This window comes from Manihot esculenta, chromosome 13 (assembly GCF_001659605.2).
Source record: "Manihot esculenta cultivar AM560-2 chromosome 13, M.esculenta_v8, whole genome shotgun sequence".
NCBI classification, from domain to species: Eukaryota; Viridiplantae; Streptophyta; class Magnoliopsida; order Malpighiales; family Euphorbiaceae; genus Manihot; species Manihot esculenta.
This window is the reverse complement of record NC_035173.2, coordinates 13,066,831-13,086,548: the sequence shown is the minus strand read 5'-3', so window position 1 is coordinate 13,086,548 and position 19,718 is coordinate 13,066,831. Positions and strand designations below refer to the sequence as shown.

The window sequence follows — 19,718 nt, the reverse complement described above, 5'->3', positions numbered from 1 at the left end:
ATATATGTGCATAAATAGTATCATTCAGAATAGAATTAACTATCAACTATTTCCAACAAATCTAATCTATTAGATAAATTAACTAGAATAGAATTAACTATCAACTATTTCCAACAAATCTAATCTATTAGATAAATTAACTAAAAATATCGCATTGACTAAAATATTAAAATAAAATAAAACAAAAAAACATGTCAAATATAGACAATAAAAAACCACATAACTCGAGGTGTAAGAAAAACTAACAAATTTGAGAAGGAAAATTATTAAATATAACTGGGTCAATCATGTCTTCTATAAATTAAATCAACCAAAATATGTGATATAACTTCCAATTACTCTTTCATGTTCACATAAACATAAATACAATGTGAAGTGATTTGATTTACTTGATCTATGAAATTGAACCAACTTATGAATCCCTCTCAGTTAAAATATACTCATTTTGAGTAGTGAACTTTGCAACATAACAGCCTCAAAGGTAAAATAAACAGATGATTCAAAATAAACGGGCACAAACTTGTTTATTTTCATGGCTAAGTTTCAGATTGCATTAACAGGAAGTAACATTACAAGTTAAGAAGTAATATATTATTCATTACAACACCTCCTTTTCAAGTTTCAATACAGCCATGAAAGCTTCTTGAGGTACATCTACCTTGCCAATTGCCTTCATTCTTTTCTTCCCTTCAGCCTGATGAGAGAGAAACATGACAAAAGTTATACATAACCTTAGATTATCAATAATATTTCTTCAATTTGTTCAATTGCTTGAAGGAAAAAATTTGATTATGCTGTGGTCAAACTAATGGATAATTGTCACATGAAAACATATCAATACCTTTGACCTACTGAGCTCTTGATTTCCTTACCGCCAACGAAAACAAAGGAAAATACCCAAATATCTTTCTGACGGTGCACTCTTGCATTTACTGATCAACTTGATCATTGTCAGAACTCTTCACATATTCTGATATAGACTAGGCCAAATGTTTCGATATATCCTTAATTCTTGGCATTTTTACTTTATTAATCTGGTAAACTGCAGCGTATACAATTGATGATGTGCACTCAGTTTGACTCCAAAACAAATGAAAATTAGATTTACAAGTACTAGAAGCCATTTGATGCTCTCAAGTTGGATGGATGGATGAGGCTGATGATATGACTTAGGGGTGTAAACGAACCGAGCTAAGAGAACTTTGATGAGCTCAAGTGCGGAGTTTATATCCAGTCTAATCTCAAATACCTCACGAACAATTTAATTTTTTTACAATTATAATAAATTTTAATTTAAAATTAATAAGTTTAAAACTAAATAATTTTAGTTAAATAAGTATATATACAAGTTAACTCATAAATTTGTAGAAAACAAGCTTTTAAATCTTAACGATGTGAATATTTGTAAATCTAATAGTGTAATCAAATTGCTCAGATCTAAATTTTAGAAAACTCAAGTTTGGCTCATAAAAATTTATCCAGACTTTGAACTCAATTTTCTTATTATATTAGACTCAGCATGCTCCAGCATGCTTAACGAGTCTACTCATGAGTTTGTTCGCAAGCTTGCTCATAAATTTGAAAATAAGCTGAATTCATGAGTTTTAACGAGACGAAAACTATGGAACTCAATCTTCACTTGTTTACTAAATGAGCCTAAAAACTAAGCTCACGCTTGGCTCATTTAGAAGTCAAGTCAAACTCGGTCGAACTTTTATCGAGTCCAACCTCAAATAACTCAAGAATAGCTTGGTTTATTTACACTCCTAGGAGAACTTGTCCATCACTGTTTTCAGGTTATCCTATGTAGTTCTGGCCCTAAACACTTAAGAGACTTAGAATAAGCTTGGGCTTCAGCTCATGTCAATTGCTTCAGAAATAAGCTTGGATTTATCTAGATTTTCCTTATTAGAAAGCATAACTTCTAATATCAAAAGACAATCCAAGTTTCAGTTGTAGGATTGAAACAAACCATAACAAAGGTTTTTGGGCATCTAGCTTTCTTTTTTCATGGTATATACACTAATAAATTTAGACAACTTTAGCCAAATTACCTACAATTAAAAAGTAAGCCACCATATTAAAGCATCATGGAACCCATTCTTAAGGTCACTTATAGAATGCCTCTTAAAGCTCTTACCTTTAAAAACCCTTTAGAGATACTATAAGGGAAAAATGTTTATATTGTTTCACCAAAGGTGTTTGGATGCACGTGTTTTGATCATAATAGGACAGGTGGGAAGCTCGATCTGAGGGCTATTAAATGTGTGTTTATTGAGTACTCTCCCACACAGAAGAGTTACAAGTGTTATCACCCTCCATCTAGAAAATACTTTGTCAGTATAAATGTTATATTTAGAGAGACTGAACTTTATTTCAGTACTACCCCATCACCTCTTCAGGGGGAGAACAATGACAGAGAAGAGATGATTCCTATAACTCTAGAACATTTTACTCTACAGGAGACTACTATACAGGGAGAGACTATTGGTGATCAGGAGACTATTATACAGGAGGAGACTATTGGTGACTAAATTGGGCATTTAGATAAATCAGATTTAAGGAGATACTCAAGAAGAGACAAAACAAAAGCAGAAAAAGCCATTATGCAGTCTATTTAGTGTCATTAATTTTCTCTTCTTCATCTGGTGAGTCATCTCTAAACCTTGAACCCTTTGATGATCTAAATAAACCAATTGCTAAAAGAAAAGGAGTTAGATCTTGCATAAAGCACTCTATTTCTAACTTTCTCTCTTATGATTCTTTGTCTCCATCCTATAGAGTCTTTGCCTTGTCTATTTCCTCTGTGTCTATTCCACAGGATTGGAAGGAATCTTTTGCAGATCCTAAATGAAAGAAAGTAATGATTGAAGAGATGAAAGCACTAGACTTTCTCTCTTATGATTCTTTGTCTCCATCCTATAAAGTCTTTGCCTTATCTATTTCCTCTGTGTCTATTCCACATGATTGGAAGGAATCTTTTGCAGATCCTAAATGAAAGGAAGTAACGATTGAAGAGATGAAAGCACTGGCAAAAAATGAAACCTGGGAACTTGTCACTCTCCCACCTGGAAAGAAACTTGCTGGTTGGAAATGGATGTTCATTGTGAAACACAAAGCAGATGGATCAATTGAAAGATTCAAGGCTAGACTAGTGGCCAAGGAATACACTCAAACCTATAGAGTAGATTACCAGGAGACATTTGTCCCTGTTGCCAAAATGAACTCAATTAGAATATTGCTAGTTCGTGCTGTCAATCTTGACTAGTATCTACAACAATTTGATGTGAAAAATGCATTCCTCCACGGAGACTTGGAGGAGGAAGTGTATAAAGAAATCTCTTATGGATTTGCTGACGAAAAAACACAAGGAAAGGTATGCAGGCTAAAGACGGCTTTGTATGAGTTGAAGCAGTCACCGAGAGCTTGGTTTGATTGATTCAGTAGAGCTATGATTTCCTTTGGCTATCAACAGAGCAATGCTGACCATATCCTATTTATCAGACATCACAAAGGTAAAATTACTCTTCTTATAGTCTATGTTGATGACATAGCAATAACAGGAGATGACACTGAAGAAATGACTCGACTGAAAAAATTTTTGCTCAGGAATTCAAAATTAAAGATCTAGGAAAACTGCAATATTTTCTGTGAATCGAGGTTGCTGGGTCAAAGAAGAGAATCTTTATTTCTTAGAGAAAATACATTTTGGATCTTTTAGAAGAAACTGGTATGTTAGGTTTCAAACCAACAGAAACTCCCATTGAGAGCAATCACAAGCTACAAGCAGGGATTGGTGAATCAGTGGATATGGGCAGATATCAGAGGTTGGCAGACTGATTTATCTTTCGCATACTCGACTAGACATAGCATATGCAGTCAATTTAGTCAGTCAATTTATGCATGATCCTCGTGAGTCTCTCATGCAAGCTGTTTTTTGCATTTTGCGATATTTGAAGTCTACTCCTTGAAAAAGTCTACTATTCTCTAAACATGGTCATCTTCGCATACATTCATTCACAGATGCAGATTGGGCTGGATCCCTTTATGATAGGAGGTCAACCAGTGGGTATTGTACACTTTGGAAGGAAACCTTGTCACTTGGAGAAGCAAAAAGCAAAGTGTTGTTGCTCAATCAAGTGCTGAGGTGGAATATAGAGCGATGGCACAAGGTGTTTGTGCACTCCTATGGTTGCAGAGATTGTTGGGGGAATTGAAACTATTGAAGAGGGACAAACTCTTCTTGTACTGTGACAATAATGCTACCATCAGTATAGCTCACAATCCGGTTCAACATGACCGAACGAAACACATAGAGATTGATCGACACTTCATTAAAGAGAAGTTAATAAATGGTGTCTTGAGATTAGATCACGTGACTTCCGATGAACAACTAGCTGATGTGTTTACCAAAAGACTCAGTAACAAGACCTATCATACCTTGGTTTGCAAGTTGGACATGTGTGATATCTATGCACCAACTTGAGGGGAGCGTTGACCAACATAGAAGGTTCCTAATTAGGAGAATTCAAATCTTTGAGATCCTAATTAGGTTTGATTTAAGAGATTTTATTCTTATTGTAAATATTCCTAATTTAGGTTGATTCTCTATATACAAATACTCAAATCTTGTAAAGATCAATTCAATAGGAATATAATAAAAAATTCCTCCCAAAATTCTTCACAGTCATCACATATTCATCTAGTCTTCAAATGTTTTTGGGTCAACACCATAATGTTTAAAGCACACTAGGAATACGATCATAAACTTGATTTGTAATCTATTTGACCATCAGATTCAATGAATTGTGACGCCAAAATATAAAGGACCAAGAAACATTGCTAGTTAAGTGAATGAAACAGGGGCCTCGGTACAACTCTGTAGTGCAGTTCATATTTGCTAAAACTGTGTTGCAAAAAAGACTAATGATTTATCACTTCATTATTTATGTAAAATATACTCTGGCAAAATACATTTTTAATTAAAAACCAATATACCTGTTTCTTGAGCAACTTCTTTTTCCTTGAAATGTCCCCACCTACAAGAGGGAAAAATATTTTTCTGTTATAAACTAATAAGCACTGTTCACTTTTCTTCTTGTCCTTTAGTTAAGCTTTCATATCCTGTCTTCAATAGAATAACAAAATCCTATAAGAGGAAAAAAAAAAAGGGAAGATAAATCCACCGCAGACAAAAGTGGGAAGCAAGACTTGGTCATTTCATGAAAATTAATTACTAAAAGCTCAGTTTGGCAATGAGTAATTTCAAGGAAATTATGAAAATCTCCTGAGACTTGGTGTAATATATGCTTTCCTTCATAGTGTTTCAAAACTAGTTACCATACATCCCAAAGTTAGATCTTGAATCTAAGATTGCAAATTTCTTGTGCTATTTTTAGTCTTAACATTTTAAATTATGTCAACATTAGTAAGAAATTTTAAAATTTTATTTAACTTAATTCTTGAATTGTTATATCATAGGGTATTTTAATCCCTCAAAATCTTACACTTCTTATTGATGGCAGAATAAGGACTAAAATTGCAAATTTGGAAATTTCAAAAATATCAGATAATAAAATATATATTATCACAAATCTAAAGAGGTTTTACTAATTTATCCCAAGGATGACTCAACAATTATATTTTTCTGCGGACAAGTATTAATAAACTTTCAATTATTGTGCTTTCATCAAAGGACAGACGTTATAGGAGGGGACAGACGTTATAGGAGGAGACATCCTAAGTGTTAAGTATGCACCAAATCTAACCTAAATGTTACCATAGTTATGTACATCTTACCATAGCACTTGGCCAAGACATCCTTCCTAATTGCTGGCAAGGATTCACTAGCAATAACTTTTGAACCAATGCACGCCTGTACCATATTAGAGATACAGTTAAATATGCACTTGTCATCTCTGAACCACAATATGATAGATGCTTAGAATATTGTGAACAAAAGTAAAGTAAAAACTATCAAATCTGCTCAACAAAAAAAAAAAAAAATCAAAATTGAATTGATAGAAACAAATGCACCCAAAATTATGTGTTCTGATTTAAATATCAAAATATAACATCTTAAATTATGGCATTGGTAACAAAAAACGAATATTATTCAACAGAAGAAATAATTAAAGTAACTTAAATGCTACAAGAAAGAAAAAGGATGCAATAGAATTAGACAATCCAAGATGTCAACATTATCTTGTGCAAAAAAACGAATGTTTTTATATTACCAATAATAGCATATAGACCATATATCTAGTACTACACAAAACTGGTATGTTACGTACAGCTTAATAATTCATATTCTCCATTATTTCATTTTTTACAAGAAAATCATTAAATATTAAAGGGACAACAACATTCCGGGTCCCAAAAGACTTGTAATAAGTCCTAGAAGTAAAATTTTTTTAAATCAATTCCCAATTCTTTTAAATCCAATCACCATTAGTCCTATTTGTAATATTCCTTTTTGGCTCAATTCCTATAGCAGAATAGACCCTATACAACTAGCAAGCATGCTTCCCTATTATCTCTTTTATGTTAATTAAAACTAGTCCCACTTTTATTGTCATTTCCTACAGTGGGGCTTCTCGGATTTTAAAGACGGGCACAACTTCAAAAACTCCTTTTATATAACAAATTTTGCAAAGATTGACATCTTGATTAAATTTTGAGTACCTATTGACTATAATTGTTCCTATTTACTATCAAATTTTCCCTTAAGATTGTTGTTACAAGCTCTCAATTTTATATTCAAGTAAATTAGAATCCTGACTTTCAAACTTGTAGAACAGAGTATTCTTGATTGTCTTTTAGTTCTTTTGGACCAAAACTCATTACGCCTGTACCTTTTTGTTGCCAAAAAAAAAATATTGCATGATACGTGAACCAATTTAAAATTTATCAAAAGCTTTTTATGGGTTGGATATAATTGCAACAAAACTTAAAAGGTTGGGGTATAAAATTGAAAAATTTTAGCTATAATCGTGATTAAACGTAAAGTTTTGGACTTTTATATCAAATTGGACAAATTATTTAAGTGATTGGCTACAATTACAATAAATATAAAAGATGTGACTTTATCATCTTAGATTGAAAGTTTTATTTCAATTTTAGCTATAATCCGTGATTAAACGTAAATTTTTGGCATTTTATGTTCAATAGGCCTTCTTTTTATATGTTTGATGGCTACAACTCCTTTTGATAAGTTTCTCTCAAGAATAGTTGATAATCAAAAATATTATTGACATTGTTTTATGGACAATCAATTTTATCTAATTATTTATTAATAATAAATATCTATTTTCAAACACTAATAATAATAATAGTAAATGAAGACATATATCCAACGTTTCTATACTTGTCATCTGGCCCTAAAAAGACGGACCACTACAACAGTAGGATTTCCATCATGCATCATGAGTAAGATGAACAAAATTGTATCTGTTGAGAAGGAGATCTATTTATCTATTTATATTGTCATGCACTTAGCATCTTGGCTTCGATAATGTTGTTATATACAAGGAAAATTTTAGCTCCAAAAACAGTATTCGCTATTGTATAAAATGACATAAATTATTTTACACTTTTGCTAGCGTAGGAATGTTTCACAGTAGAAATTAATTATAGAATTATACAAACATCTAACTATTCCCATTGCATTACGTGATAGTGTAAACTCAAACCATGCTTAATTTATCTGCTATTGGTTTGAGATTATTAAACATTTGTTGCTAGTCCATACGTTATTTTGCTTCTCTAAACGTGATTTAACATGTCTTTCATATTTTGGTAGGTCCAAATTTCTGGGTCATTTGGGCTTATATTTAAGCTTGTGGTGGATATGTTTGTGTTTCAAATGATATACGGACATTTGATGTCAAACCTTGAAAACTTTGTTTCTTGGATTATAAAGATGTGTTAGGTTAAATAATTGTTTCAGTATTTTCTGGTAAATTCTTGCAAGAATTAAGATAACTTTAATTTAATATGCCGGTCAAAATTGTGAAATGGGTCATCATGGTAAGCTACAAAAATTGCAGAATACACCCGATTGACCACCTTCCTATAATCCAATTGCAAGCCATACTCTATTGATCACATGGTCAGGTCAAAACTGACACTGTTTTACAATTAAATAGTCATCAAGCTAAGTATCTGAAGCATTAATCAGCAATCTCCTCTTCAACCAATTATTGCATCAGTATTCAGTATTTGATAACAAAAATTTTAATGGTGCTTGTCCATGTTTCTTCCTTCTGTTTAGCTAAATATAGCAACCATCATTCACCACAAGACTAAACCAGGAAAAAGGAAAAAAAAAAAAAAAAGAAAAAGAAGAAGAAAAAAAAAAAAAAACTGCAGGGTCACAATCTCAATTCTCATGCAATTTACTTGAGAAAAGTTAAGCAGATCAGGCCAGTCCAGGTATCAGAATAACAAAAAAATTCTGTAGCACAACCTGCTCAAAGAAAATAGGAACTTACTTGAATGGGCACTTTAAACATTTGCCTTGGTATGAGCTCTTTCAACTTTTGCGTAAGAGCCCTCCCCACACCATATGCCTATGGAGGTCATTCAATAATGTAATAGAAGCAACAGAAAATTAATAGAATATCATGTGATTGCCCAAAAAAACATAGAAACACTTTTAAAAGAGAGACCAACTATGTCTACTGCTAAAACCAGGTACATCACATTCACACCCTCATTTTATAGAATCCTACCTAACAATAACTTTATCTTTTACACAAAAGCATGCTTCGTAAGGGATAGCTGATTTCTTTTTTTTTTTTTCTTTTTCAAATTGCCTATTGATACAAGAACTAACAAGGGGCCCTTCGTCGGAATATCTAGTCACCACCAACACTGATTCTGAACTACATTTCCCTATTGCCTCCATAAAGGTAAACATCAACGTACTTATTGTATCTTACCTTTTGCTTTTTATCACCATTTTTCTTCTTTCTATCATTATATCATTATTTCCCTAGCATCTCTTTTGGTTCCTAAATGTCATGGAATAGTCAACTATGGTATCAATGTGTATATTTGTATTAATTATAGGAGCTTAATTGTAGGGATTACTTCCCTCAATAGTTAGAACTAGATGTACATAAATTTATATCTCTATATTCTTGCAATATTCAGAATTTTTCCATCAGCATTTCTAAGAATCCAGAATTTGTCACTTGGAGATTTGTCTTCCAAAACAGCTGCCATTCTAGGGTGATTGTTTTAAGTCCTCGCCCACACCAAGTTGATAGAGTGGCCAATTTGGCTATTCTGTGAGATTCAATGACACGTCATTCCTACTTTTGTGCCTCTCCTCCTATATTGCAGCACACCAATCAGGGTGGGATAATGCCTCACCAATAGTTTTAGAGATTAAAAAAAACAATATAATGCAGTTGCAAAACAACAAGAAGAAGAAGCTAATTGATCACAAAAAAAAAAAAGATAAAATAAATGCAAAAATGCTTACTGTTGACTATTTTAGAGGATTTCAAATCTTTGATTGCCGATTTTTAGGTTCCAAATCATAGCTAATTTATTTGTTGCCTTTTGTATAAACTTTCCAGTTACATTCAATTCTTCATGTATTAATTGATGATTATATTCTACATAAAAATTAGAGAAAAACAATAAAGCTCAGAATTTTCTAAAAAATCTTCATGGTATCAAGGTTTTGCCACTTCTAATTGGCATAGATTCCAAATTTGTCACAAATAGGATTACTTAATAGGTCAAGCTTCTAAACTATATCAAGGGAGTTGAGGAAAGCCTATAAGATTTCCGACCATTCCTCGGCGATGCAACATTGTTCCGAGCACGAGCGTGACCTCACGTGCCGCTACAACTCTCTGCATCTCCTTCCACGCGCCGGTGTGTGGACCTTTCTCTAGCATCTTTTTCAGGCGGCACTCCTTTCTGGCCATCTTCCCTCCACGTCGCGCCTCGCCCAATCTTGCAACTTGCTTCTCCATTTTGTTCCCTGAGGTATTTCAACAATAGCTTTGCCTCCCATCTGTGGTGTTCTTTGTTCTTTTTTTTTTTGTTGGCTTCTTTTTTTCTTTAAAATGGCATGCAAAAAAAGCACTAATGAGGGTGAGATAAGTGCTTTTGATACTACTCTATGAACTATTTATTTTGGAGCAAATAGACACATGATATATTCCTTTAAAGGCTTCCTTAATTATTTTCCATATCTACAAAAGGACACTGTCAACATTGTCAATAGGGTTGTAATTGAACCGAGCCGAGCCGAGCTTTGATAAGCTCAGGCTCGATTAGAAAATAAATTTAAAAGCTCGAGCTCGACACGAGCTCCATTTATAAGCTCGAGCTCGATTCATAAAATAAATATTAAACTCGAGCTCGGTTCGAACTCGAGCTCGGTTCGAACTCGATTCGTAATAAGCTCGTTTATCACATTAACGAGCCAACTCAAACTCCATTTAAAAAGCTCGAATTTGAGCTTATTTAGGCTCGAATTTGAGCTCGATTATATTATAAACAAGCTTAATATACTTCAAATTTATTTAAATTATAAACAAATTTAAATTATAAGGTTATTAAGAGACTTCTAAATTAAATTTTTTTATTTAATTGAAGTATCTCGAACCCAAAACTAATGAAAAAGAATGTAGAAGGATTGTCATTTTATAGAGAAGTCACGATTCTCCATATCCTTTCAACTTTCGATGTGGGATTAGTATTAGCAAACAAGCTTGTTCGCGAGCCTGCTCACGAGCTTGTTCACGAATCAGTTCACGAGTCAGTTTGCGAGCCTAAACGAATCGAATACTGCTAAGCTCAAGCTCGGCTCGTTTATTAAATGAGCTTACAAAGTGACCGTCCGATCGAGCTTTTATCGAGCCGAGCCTCGAATAGCTCACGAACAGTTTGGTTCGTTTACACCCCTAATTGTCAATGGTTCTTTCATTTGTCTCTATACCTAGTTTTGTTGTTTGTACTTCAAATATTAAGCTATCCTATATTTTTCATTTTTCTCATTTTTCTGATAATCATTTATCTGTCGTGCTCTTACCAAATCTTTTAATTGTAAAATTGAATTTGTTCCTCACCATTGTTTATTCAGGACCTTCAAACCGAAATACCGAAATGAGGATCAACAATGGTATACTACACAATGACTCATATATGTTGGAAAAGAATCCAAGTTCTAGTTCATCTCAGGCTCTTTTGGAGAGAATAAGAATGTCAACAAATAAATTATACAGTGGCATAGACGATTAGGATATTCATTTTTTTTTTTTGTTTAAGAAAAACTTTATCATGGCATATTTTTCAATACTTAGTTTGGTTCTTTATTTTGTAATGCCTGTGAGTATACTAGACATATAAGAAACTCTCATCCTTTGAATAATAATAGGAGTATGATCTCTTTTATGATTATCCATTCTAATATTTAGGGACCTGCAGACTATCTCACTATCTAGTAGTCGCTGGTTTGTTACTTTTGTTGATTGCTGCACTTGAATATATTTAATAAAGACAAAGAGCAATGTAATTTCTTGCTTTGAATCTTTTCATAAGATGATTTACATTAAATTTGATGCTAAGATAAAAATTTTGAAAACTAATAGAGGCATAGCGTGCATGGATAGTTGTTTTCTATTTATCTGAAATCTAATAGGATATTGTATTAAACTAGTTGTCCTTACACTAGTACTCAAAATGGTGTTACTAAAAGAATAAATAGGCATCCCTTGGAGGCATCCAAATCTTTTTTTTTTTCACCATGAATCTTTAAAAAACCTATTGGAGAGATGCAGTCTTAGCCACAATTTATCTCATTAATAGTTCTTGCCTTTAAAAGTCCTTTAGAGGTGCTACAAGAGAAAAATAATTGCACCGTTCCACCAAAAGTGTTTGGTTGTACATTGTTTGAAACACCCTTAGTTCACTACTAAAAGCTAATAAACAAGCATCCATACATGCAACATACAAATTTGAACACAATTAATATCCAAAATACATATTTGACCACAATTAAGTTAAAAGACTCAGTTTACCTTGTCCTTGTGCACAATAGTGGCTAGTGGTTCCACGGGATCACCATTTATTTGAATATCAAGCTTTATCAAATCACTTTCCCTGTACCTGCAAATAAACATGGAAATGTATGTTCTATATGTTACTTGTGATGTGGAGGAACCCTAATACAAAGATTAGGATGTCATGTAAACAATAAATGAAACTTGAATCTTTAAGAATATTTAATCTACGAATAACATTTGCTGCAAAACCAACATTAACAGTAGCCATTACCACAACAATGGCAAAAAGAATTGCACAATATTCAAAAAAGGAAAAAAAAAAAAAAAAACAATTCAATAGCCTCATTGTGATCGACTCAAACCATAAGTAGCAGACCACTGTAATCCTCTTATATCTTGACAATGAATAGTGTTAAAATTGGAGCAACTACCATTGAATTTATTTTGAAAGCCTTGCATGGATGTTGACTTATTTGGCCTAATTACATGCTGATTCTAGCCTGATTACATTTTGATTCTAGGCATAGATTAACAGTCCTTAATTGTGGAAAATTATTTGTAATTACTTGTAACTATTTTTGTTTCCTTTTTGGGACATGTAAATTACTTGTAAAGTCAAGTGAGAAATACTGAATACACTTTGAAATTCTCCCAAAATCTTCATAGTATCAGAGCTCTTACCTAATTTTAGGGTTCCAATTTGATTTTTTTAGGATTTTCAAACCTTAAACCTACTGTTTTGGTACTGTCATACCTAAGAGTCTTTTTTGTCTCACTTGCTTTGCTAATTAGGAATACACACACACGCGCGTACACATACACATCTATTTGCTACATTAGGTTCTATATTTTAAAACTTCCTGAAGTAGCAGAAAAAAAGTTCTAAGGAAGAGTTACTGCTGCTGTCTAGCTTAAAGAAAAAAGAGATTAACAGACTGGTACTGCAACCTAAGCGTAAATAAAGACCATTACCTAACAGTAAATGAGGGTTGTTACATAGGGCGTAATGGTCATGATAAGAACAATTTTTCCTTTGCGTTTAAATAACGGGAGTCACGGTAATCAGAGACCAAAAACCTATAAATAACTACCATTACTTATTGTAATGATCCTTAGTTAAGACCATAGTATTGCAATTCTACACCATAATTACTCCATGATGAGACTGTTCACTCCATAGTCAATTCTCTTTATTGCACGCAGATGTCCATGATTCAATTTCATCTCTTACATCTTATAGATGAAGACAAATACTTCAAATGTTGTCATTCAAACTTTTCTACCAAGTACTTTTCTTCTATACGCACTTGAAGTATTTGGAGTTTGACATGGAACATCAAAAAGCATTCATAAGAACCCATATGTTGTATCTGCAATAATTTAAATCATAATTATGGAACATCGGAAGAATTCCAATGCAGCTGAAGATTAGATCACACACAATTTTTTTAGTGATCATATGTGTATTTACCCGATAAAAGTGTACTCCATGCTAGCATATCCTTTACTCCTGGACTTCAACTGGTCAAAAAAATCACCTACCATCTGTGTAAAATTTATGTATTTAGCAATATTGTATCCAGATCTACCTTTATTCCTTAAATAAGAAACGCAAAACTTCATTTTTTCCTGCCTCTTCTTTGCTTAGAGATTTCGATATGACAGAAAATCAACTATGACAGGGCAAAGATTTACCTCAGCTAGGGGTAATTCATATGTGATGGATGCTCTACTCTCAGTTATAAATTTCATCTCTTTAAAATCCCCTCTTCTATCTTGAGCCAGCTCCATAAGTGGACCAATATAATCTTTTGGCGTAAGCATTTCAATCTGTATACACCGGCCCAAAAATTTAACTAAAAAAAGAAAGTATTTCACATTCCAGAAAAGGGATTTACATGCTAGATAATATCTCATCCAGGTGAGCTATAAAAATTACCTTCACAAATGGCTCCTCAATTGACAACCTTTTTCCAGGTTCAGGAAGCAAAGATGGATTTGAGCACTCAACCTTCAAAAAAAAATTCATGTTGCGAGCAAAAAACATAAGAGATAAATGGAATAATTGTGAGGCTACAACAACGTATCTATATTTATAGAAACCACTGAAAATTGCAGAAACAGGATCAAAGAATCAAAAAGAATTTGATAACTACAAAAGCTACAGAATTAAGTGCACATGAAAGGAAGTTACTATCAAGGAAGTTTAAAACACATATTTTCTGCAATTATGGAAGTTGATAATCCTGATGTCAAATTACTGACAAATATACAGGTTTAGATGAGTTTTTACCTATACATAGAGATAATTAGATATTTTGAGTAGTGATAGATACATATTGTGTTATTAAGTTGCTAAAAAGCCAAAGATAAATGTAAAGCTAATCAATCAGAATCATGGAACTAAACTAGCAAAGCATTTCATTAAACAAGAAAAGGAACACATAGTCACTGTTATGAGTAAAATGTTTTTGTGTATATTCATGAGAGAATTGATAATTTGGTACATATATATGAATACATTCCTTACTAATTACATATGTAAATCCCTAAGATTGATTCTAAGATTAAGATAATTATATAGCTTTCTTAACTCTCCCATCAAATTAGAGCATAGATATTAATCATATCCAACTTGTTAAAAATACAATCAACTCTGGCTCTAATTAGAGCTTTTGTAAAAATATCTTCTAATTGATTTCCATATTTAACATGGCCTGTGGACTGTGGAGATAAAGTTTTCTTGAATCTTGTCATGAACAAAATGGTAATCAAGTTTGATAATGCTCGGTTCGTTCATGGAACACTAGTTTAAAACAATACGAATGCCAACTTGACTGTCACATCATAACTTAGCTAGCAATGAAGACTTTAGACCAAGTCCATTCACATTGATTGTACCATAGCTCTATACCCTGCTTCTACACTAGATCAAGAAACCACATTTTGCTTCTTTCTTCTCCAAGATACCAGATTTCCTCCGACAAAGACAATCCCTATAGTAGATTTTCTATCAATCTTGGATCTGCCCAATTTATATATGAAAAGCATTCAATATTATAGTGACTATTATTCGAATACAACAAGCCGGGCTCCTTTTAAAGAGCACAGGATTTGTCCCAAGGCTGCCTAGTGATCAATTTTTGGAGAAATATAAGCCGACTTATCATACTCACTGAATATACAATATTAAAATGAATTTGAAAAAATTTTAGAAGAAATTTTTTATTATATTCCAATTGTATTGATCTTTACAAGGTTTCAGTACTTATACACAAAAAATCAATCTAAATTAAGAATATTTACAATAAAAATAAAATCCCAATAATCAAGCATCAAGCCTAATTAGGATCTAAAAAATTTGAATCTCTGGATTAGAAACTTTCTATGTTGGTCAACGCTCCCCTTCAAGTTGGTGCATATATATTACACAGACCCAACTTACAAATCAAGGTGTGATAGGTCTTATTACTTAGCCCTTTGGTAAACACATCAGCTAGCTATTCATTGGAAGTCACATGATCTAATCTCAAGATATCATTTATTAATTTCTACTTAATGAATTGTCGATTAATTTCTATGTGCTTTGTTCGGTTATGTTGAACTGGATTGTGTGTTGAATCAACCTTTATTATGCTGTGGCAGAAGGTTGATCAACACTTCTACCATAGCAGAAGATAAAAGGGTATCGATGGCGGAATGTAATACTTCCTCTCTTAATAATATTCCATGGATTATCAATTTTGGTGCGAATAGACACATGACATGCTCTTCTAAAGGCTTTTTCAATAGGGCATCCATCATTTTTTATCTTAGAAAAACTTTATCCTAATTTGTTTGCTAGAACTCAGTTTGGTTCTCTATTTTGTGATGCTTGTGAGTATGCTAAACATACTAGGACATCTTGTCCTTCGAGTCATAATAAAAGTTAAATTCCTTTTGCGACTATTCATTCTGATGTTTGGGGGCCTACTCAAACTGTCTCCTTATCTGATAATCGATGGTTTGTTACCTTTATTGATTGTTGCACTCGAATGACTTGGGTCTATTTGATTAAAGCTAAAAGCGATGTCTTTTCTTGTTTTCAATCCTTTCATAAGATGGTTTGTACTCAATTTGATACTAAAGTGAAAATTTTGAGAACTGACAATGGAAGAGAATATATGGATAGTAGATTTTCTGTTTATTTGGAGAGTAATGGGATAGTACACCAGACTAGTTGTCCTTATACTACTGCTCAAAATGGCATTGCTGAAAGGAAAAATAGGCATTAATTGGAGGTAGCTCGATAAATTATGTTCACCATGAATCTACCCGAAGCATATTGGGGAGATGCAATCCTTGTATCTGCTTATCTTATCAATAGAATGCCTCTCAAGACCCTTGACTTTATGAGTCCTTTGGCAGTTCTACAAAGTAAGAATTCATACGTTGTTCCACCAAAAGTATTTGGGTGTGTTTGTTTTGTCCATACTAAAACGGCAGGGAAATTGGATCCCAAGGCACTTAAATGTGTATTTGTTGGGTATTCTCCGACACAGAAAGGATACAAGTGTTATCACCCTCCCTCTAGGAAATACTTAGTCAGTATGGATGTTACCTTCCGAGAAACTGAACCCTACTTTAGTACCACCCGTTCACCTCTTCAGGGGGAGAATAATGAGCAAGAAGAGGTGATTCAAAATTCTGTGATTCTGAATGATAAGGTTCAACTAGAGAGTTTGAATTCTAGTAGACAGGAGGAGATGTCCAATCAGGAAGAGAGAATTGGTCGTTTGAACAAGCCAGATTTGAAAAGGTATTTGAGGAGAGACAAAGCAGAAGAAGCCATTATGTAGTCTATTCAGAGTCAAGAATCTTCTTCCGGTGAGTTACCCACAACTCTTGAATGCTCCAATGACTTAGATAAACCTATTGCACAAAGAAAAGTGGTCAGATCTTGTACTAAACACCCTATTTCTTACTGTATTTTTTATGAATCCTTGTCTCCTTCTTATAGAGCCTTTGCCTTGTCTATTTCCTCAGTGTCTATTTCCTAGGATTGGAAGAAAGCTCTTGCAGATCCTAAATGGAAGGGAGCAATGATTGAAGAAATGAAAGCATTGGCTAAAAATGAGACCTGGAAGCTTGTCACTCTCCCACTTGGAAAGAAACTGGTTGGTGTAAATGGGTGTTCACAGTGAAACACAAAGCTGATGGCACAATTGAACGGTTTAAGGCCAGATTGGTTGCTAAACGATTCGCCTAAACCTATGGAGTGGATTACCAAGAGACACTTGCCCCAGTTGCAAAAATGAACTCAATCAAAGTTCTGTTATCTTGCGCAGTTAACTTGGACTAGGACTTGCAACAGTTTGATGTGAAGAATGCTTTCCTCCATGGAGATTTAGAGGAAGAAGTGTTCATGGAAATTTCTCCTTGGTTCGCTGATGAGAAGACACAAGAAAAGGTGTGCAAATTAAAAAAGGCTTTGTATGGGCTAAAACAATCTCCCAGAGCTTGGTTTGACAGGTTTAGCAGAGCCATGATGTCCTTTAGTTATCAACAAAGCAATGTTGATCACACTCTGTTTATCACACATCACAAGGGTAAGATCACCCTTCTTATTGTGTATGTTGATGTTATAGTGGTGACAGGCGACGACAAAGAGAAAATGGCTTAACTAAAGAGGTTGTTGGCTCAGGAATTTGAAATTAAAGATCTAGAAAAACTGCAATATTTCCTAGGTATCGAGGTGACTAGATCAGAAAAATGAATTTTCATTTCCTAAAGAAAGTACATTCTAGATCTTTTGAAAGAAACTGATATGATGAGGTGTAAACCAGCAGAATCTCCCATTGAAAGTAATCACAAGCTGGAAGCAGGAACTGGTGAAGAATGCTTTCCTCCATGGAGATTTAGAGGAAGAAGTGTTCATGAAAATTTCTCCTGGGTTCGCTGATGCGAAGACACAAGGAAAGGTGTACAAATTAAAAAAGGCTTTGTATGGGCTAAAACAATCTCCCAGAGCTTGGTTTGACAGGTTTAGCAGAGCCATGATGTCCTTTGGTTACCAACAAAGCAATGCTGATCACACTCTGTTTATCAAACATTACAAGGGTAAGATCACCGTTCTTATTGTGTATGTTGATGATATAGTGGTGATAGGCAATGACAAAGAGAAAATGGCTCAACTAAAGAGGTTGTTGGCTCAGGAATTTGAAATAAAAAATCAAGGAAAACTGCAATGTTTCCTAGGTATCAAGGTGACTAGATTAGAAAAAGAAATTTTCATCTCCTAAAGAAAGTGCATTCTAGATCTTTTGGAAGAAACTGGTATGATGAGGTGTAAATTAGCAGAATCTCCCATTGAAAGTAATCACAAGCTGAAAGCAGGAACTGGTGAGTCCGTGAATGTTGGAAGACACCAGAGATTGGTAGAAAGATTGATTTATCTCTCGCACACTCAACCGGATATAGCCTATGCTGTTAGCTTAGTCAGCCAATTCATGCATGACCCTCGCGAGACTCATATGCAGATTGTACTTCGCATCTTAAAATACCTAAAGTCTGCGCCAGGGAAAGGGCTTCTTTACTCCAAACATGGTCACCTCCGAGTTGAAACTTTTGCAAATGCAAATTAGGTAGGATCTCTCGATGACAGGAGATCCACCTCGGGCTACTGCACAGTTGTGGGAGGGAACTTTGTCACCTAGAGGAGCAAAAAACAAAGTGTTGTTACTCGGTCAAGTGCTGAAACAGAATATAGAGCAATGGCCCAAGGTGTGTGTAAACTCTTATAGTTACAGAAGTTATTGAAGGAGTTGAGGTTGCTCGAGAGAGACAAGATAACTTTGTATTGTGATAATAAAGCTGCTATAAGTATAGCACAACATCCAGTCCAACATGACCGGACGAAGCACATTGAAATTGATCGGCACTTCATTAAAGAAAAATTAACAGACGATGTCTTGAGCCAAGTTCATGTGACTTCTACTGGGCAACTTGCGGATGTGTTTACTAAAGGGCTCAACAACAAGATCTACCATAATCTGATTTGCAAATTGGGCATATGCGACATCTTTGCACCAACTTGAGGGGGAGTGTTGACTTATTTGCTGATCCTAGCTGATTTTAGGGCTATGATTTGATTTGATTAGGATCCTTAATTATCTCTTAATTATTATTTGATTATTTGCTTCCTATTTAGATATAATTATGTGTATAAATAGTCATGTAGACCAATTGTAAAAATTAAGAGTGAAATACAAGAATACTCTAAATTTTCCCAAAATTCTTCAGTATATTTTCCTGGTTGACATCCTGATTTCTTCCAAAATGAGCCCGAGGTGAATTCAAACTCAGATTCCCTTCCAACATATATAAGCCATCATACAGTCTACCATTGTTAAACCTCTTCCCAATTTAAAGGTCCTGAATAACACAATGGTCAGGAAAAAAAATTCAATTTTACAATTAAGTGCTTTGGTGAGAGCACAAACAGATAAAAGATTAACAGGGAAATAAGGAACATGAAGAACAAAGGATAGCTTGATATTTGGAGTATAAATAATAGAACCGGTTCCAGATATTGGAGTGGAAGAACCATCTGCGATTCTGACAGTATCTTTTTGTAGACATGGAAGATAATTAAGAAAGCCTTCAGAGGAGCCCGTCATATATCTATTTGCACCAAAATCAATAATCCAT

At 33.9% G+C, this 19,718-nt stretch overlaps 1 protein-coding gene across 3 annotated transcripts in view; it reads right to left on the bottom strand.

The window, feature by feature from the left end:
* Positions 1-301: 301 nt before the first annotated feature.
* The window catches only part of LOC110629831 (translation factor GUF1 homolog, chloroplastic), a 44,013-nt gene continuing 24,596 nt past the window's right edge, over positions 302-19,718 (bottom strand). For 2 of the 3 annotated variants that reach the window (XM_021776982.2, XM_021776983.2), the window contains 8 exons: positions 13,969-14,040; positions 13,725-13,859; positions 13,501-13,574; positions 12,045-12,132; positions 8,493-8,570; positions 5,800-5,875; positions 4,999-5,039; positions 302-694 (listed from right to left, as the gene is read on the bottom strand). In XM_021776982.2, the coding sequence (XP_021632674.1) occupies positions 599-694; positions 4,999-5,039; positions 5,800-5,875; positions 8,493-8,570; positions 12,045-12,132; positions 13,501-13,574; positions 13,725-13,859; positions 13,969-14,040 (660 nt within the window). In that variant the 3' untranslated portion in view covers positions 302-598. The remainder of the gene's footprint in view (positions 695-4,998; positions 5,040-5,799; positions 5,876-8,492; positions 8,571-12,044; positions 12,133-13,500; positions 13,575-13,724; positions 13,860-13,968; positions 14,041-19,718) is intronic. The other variant, XM_043949690.1, reaches the window with a different exon arrangement.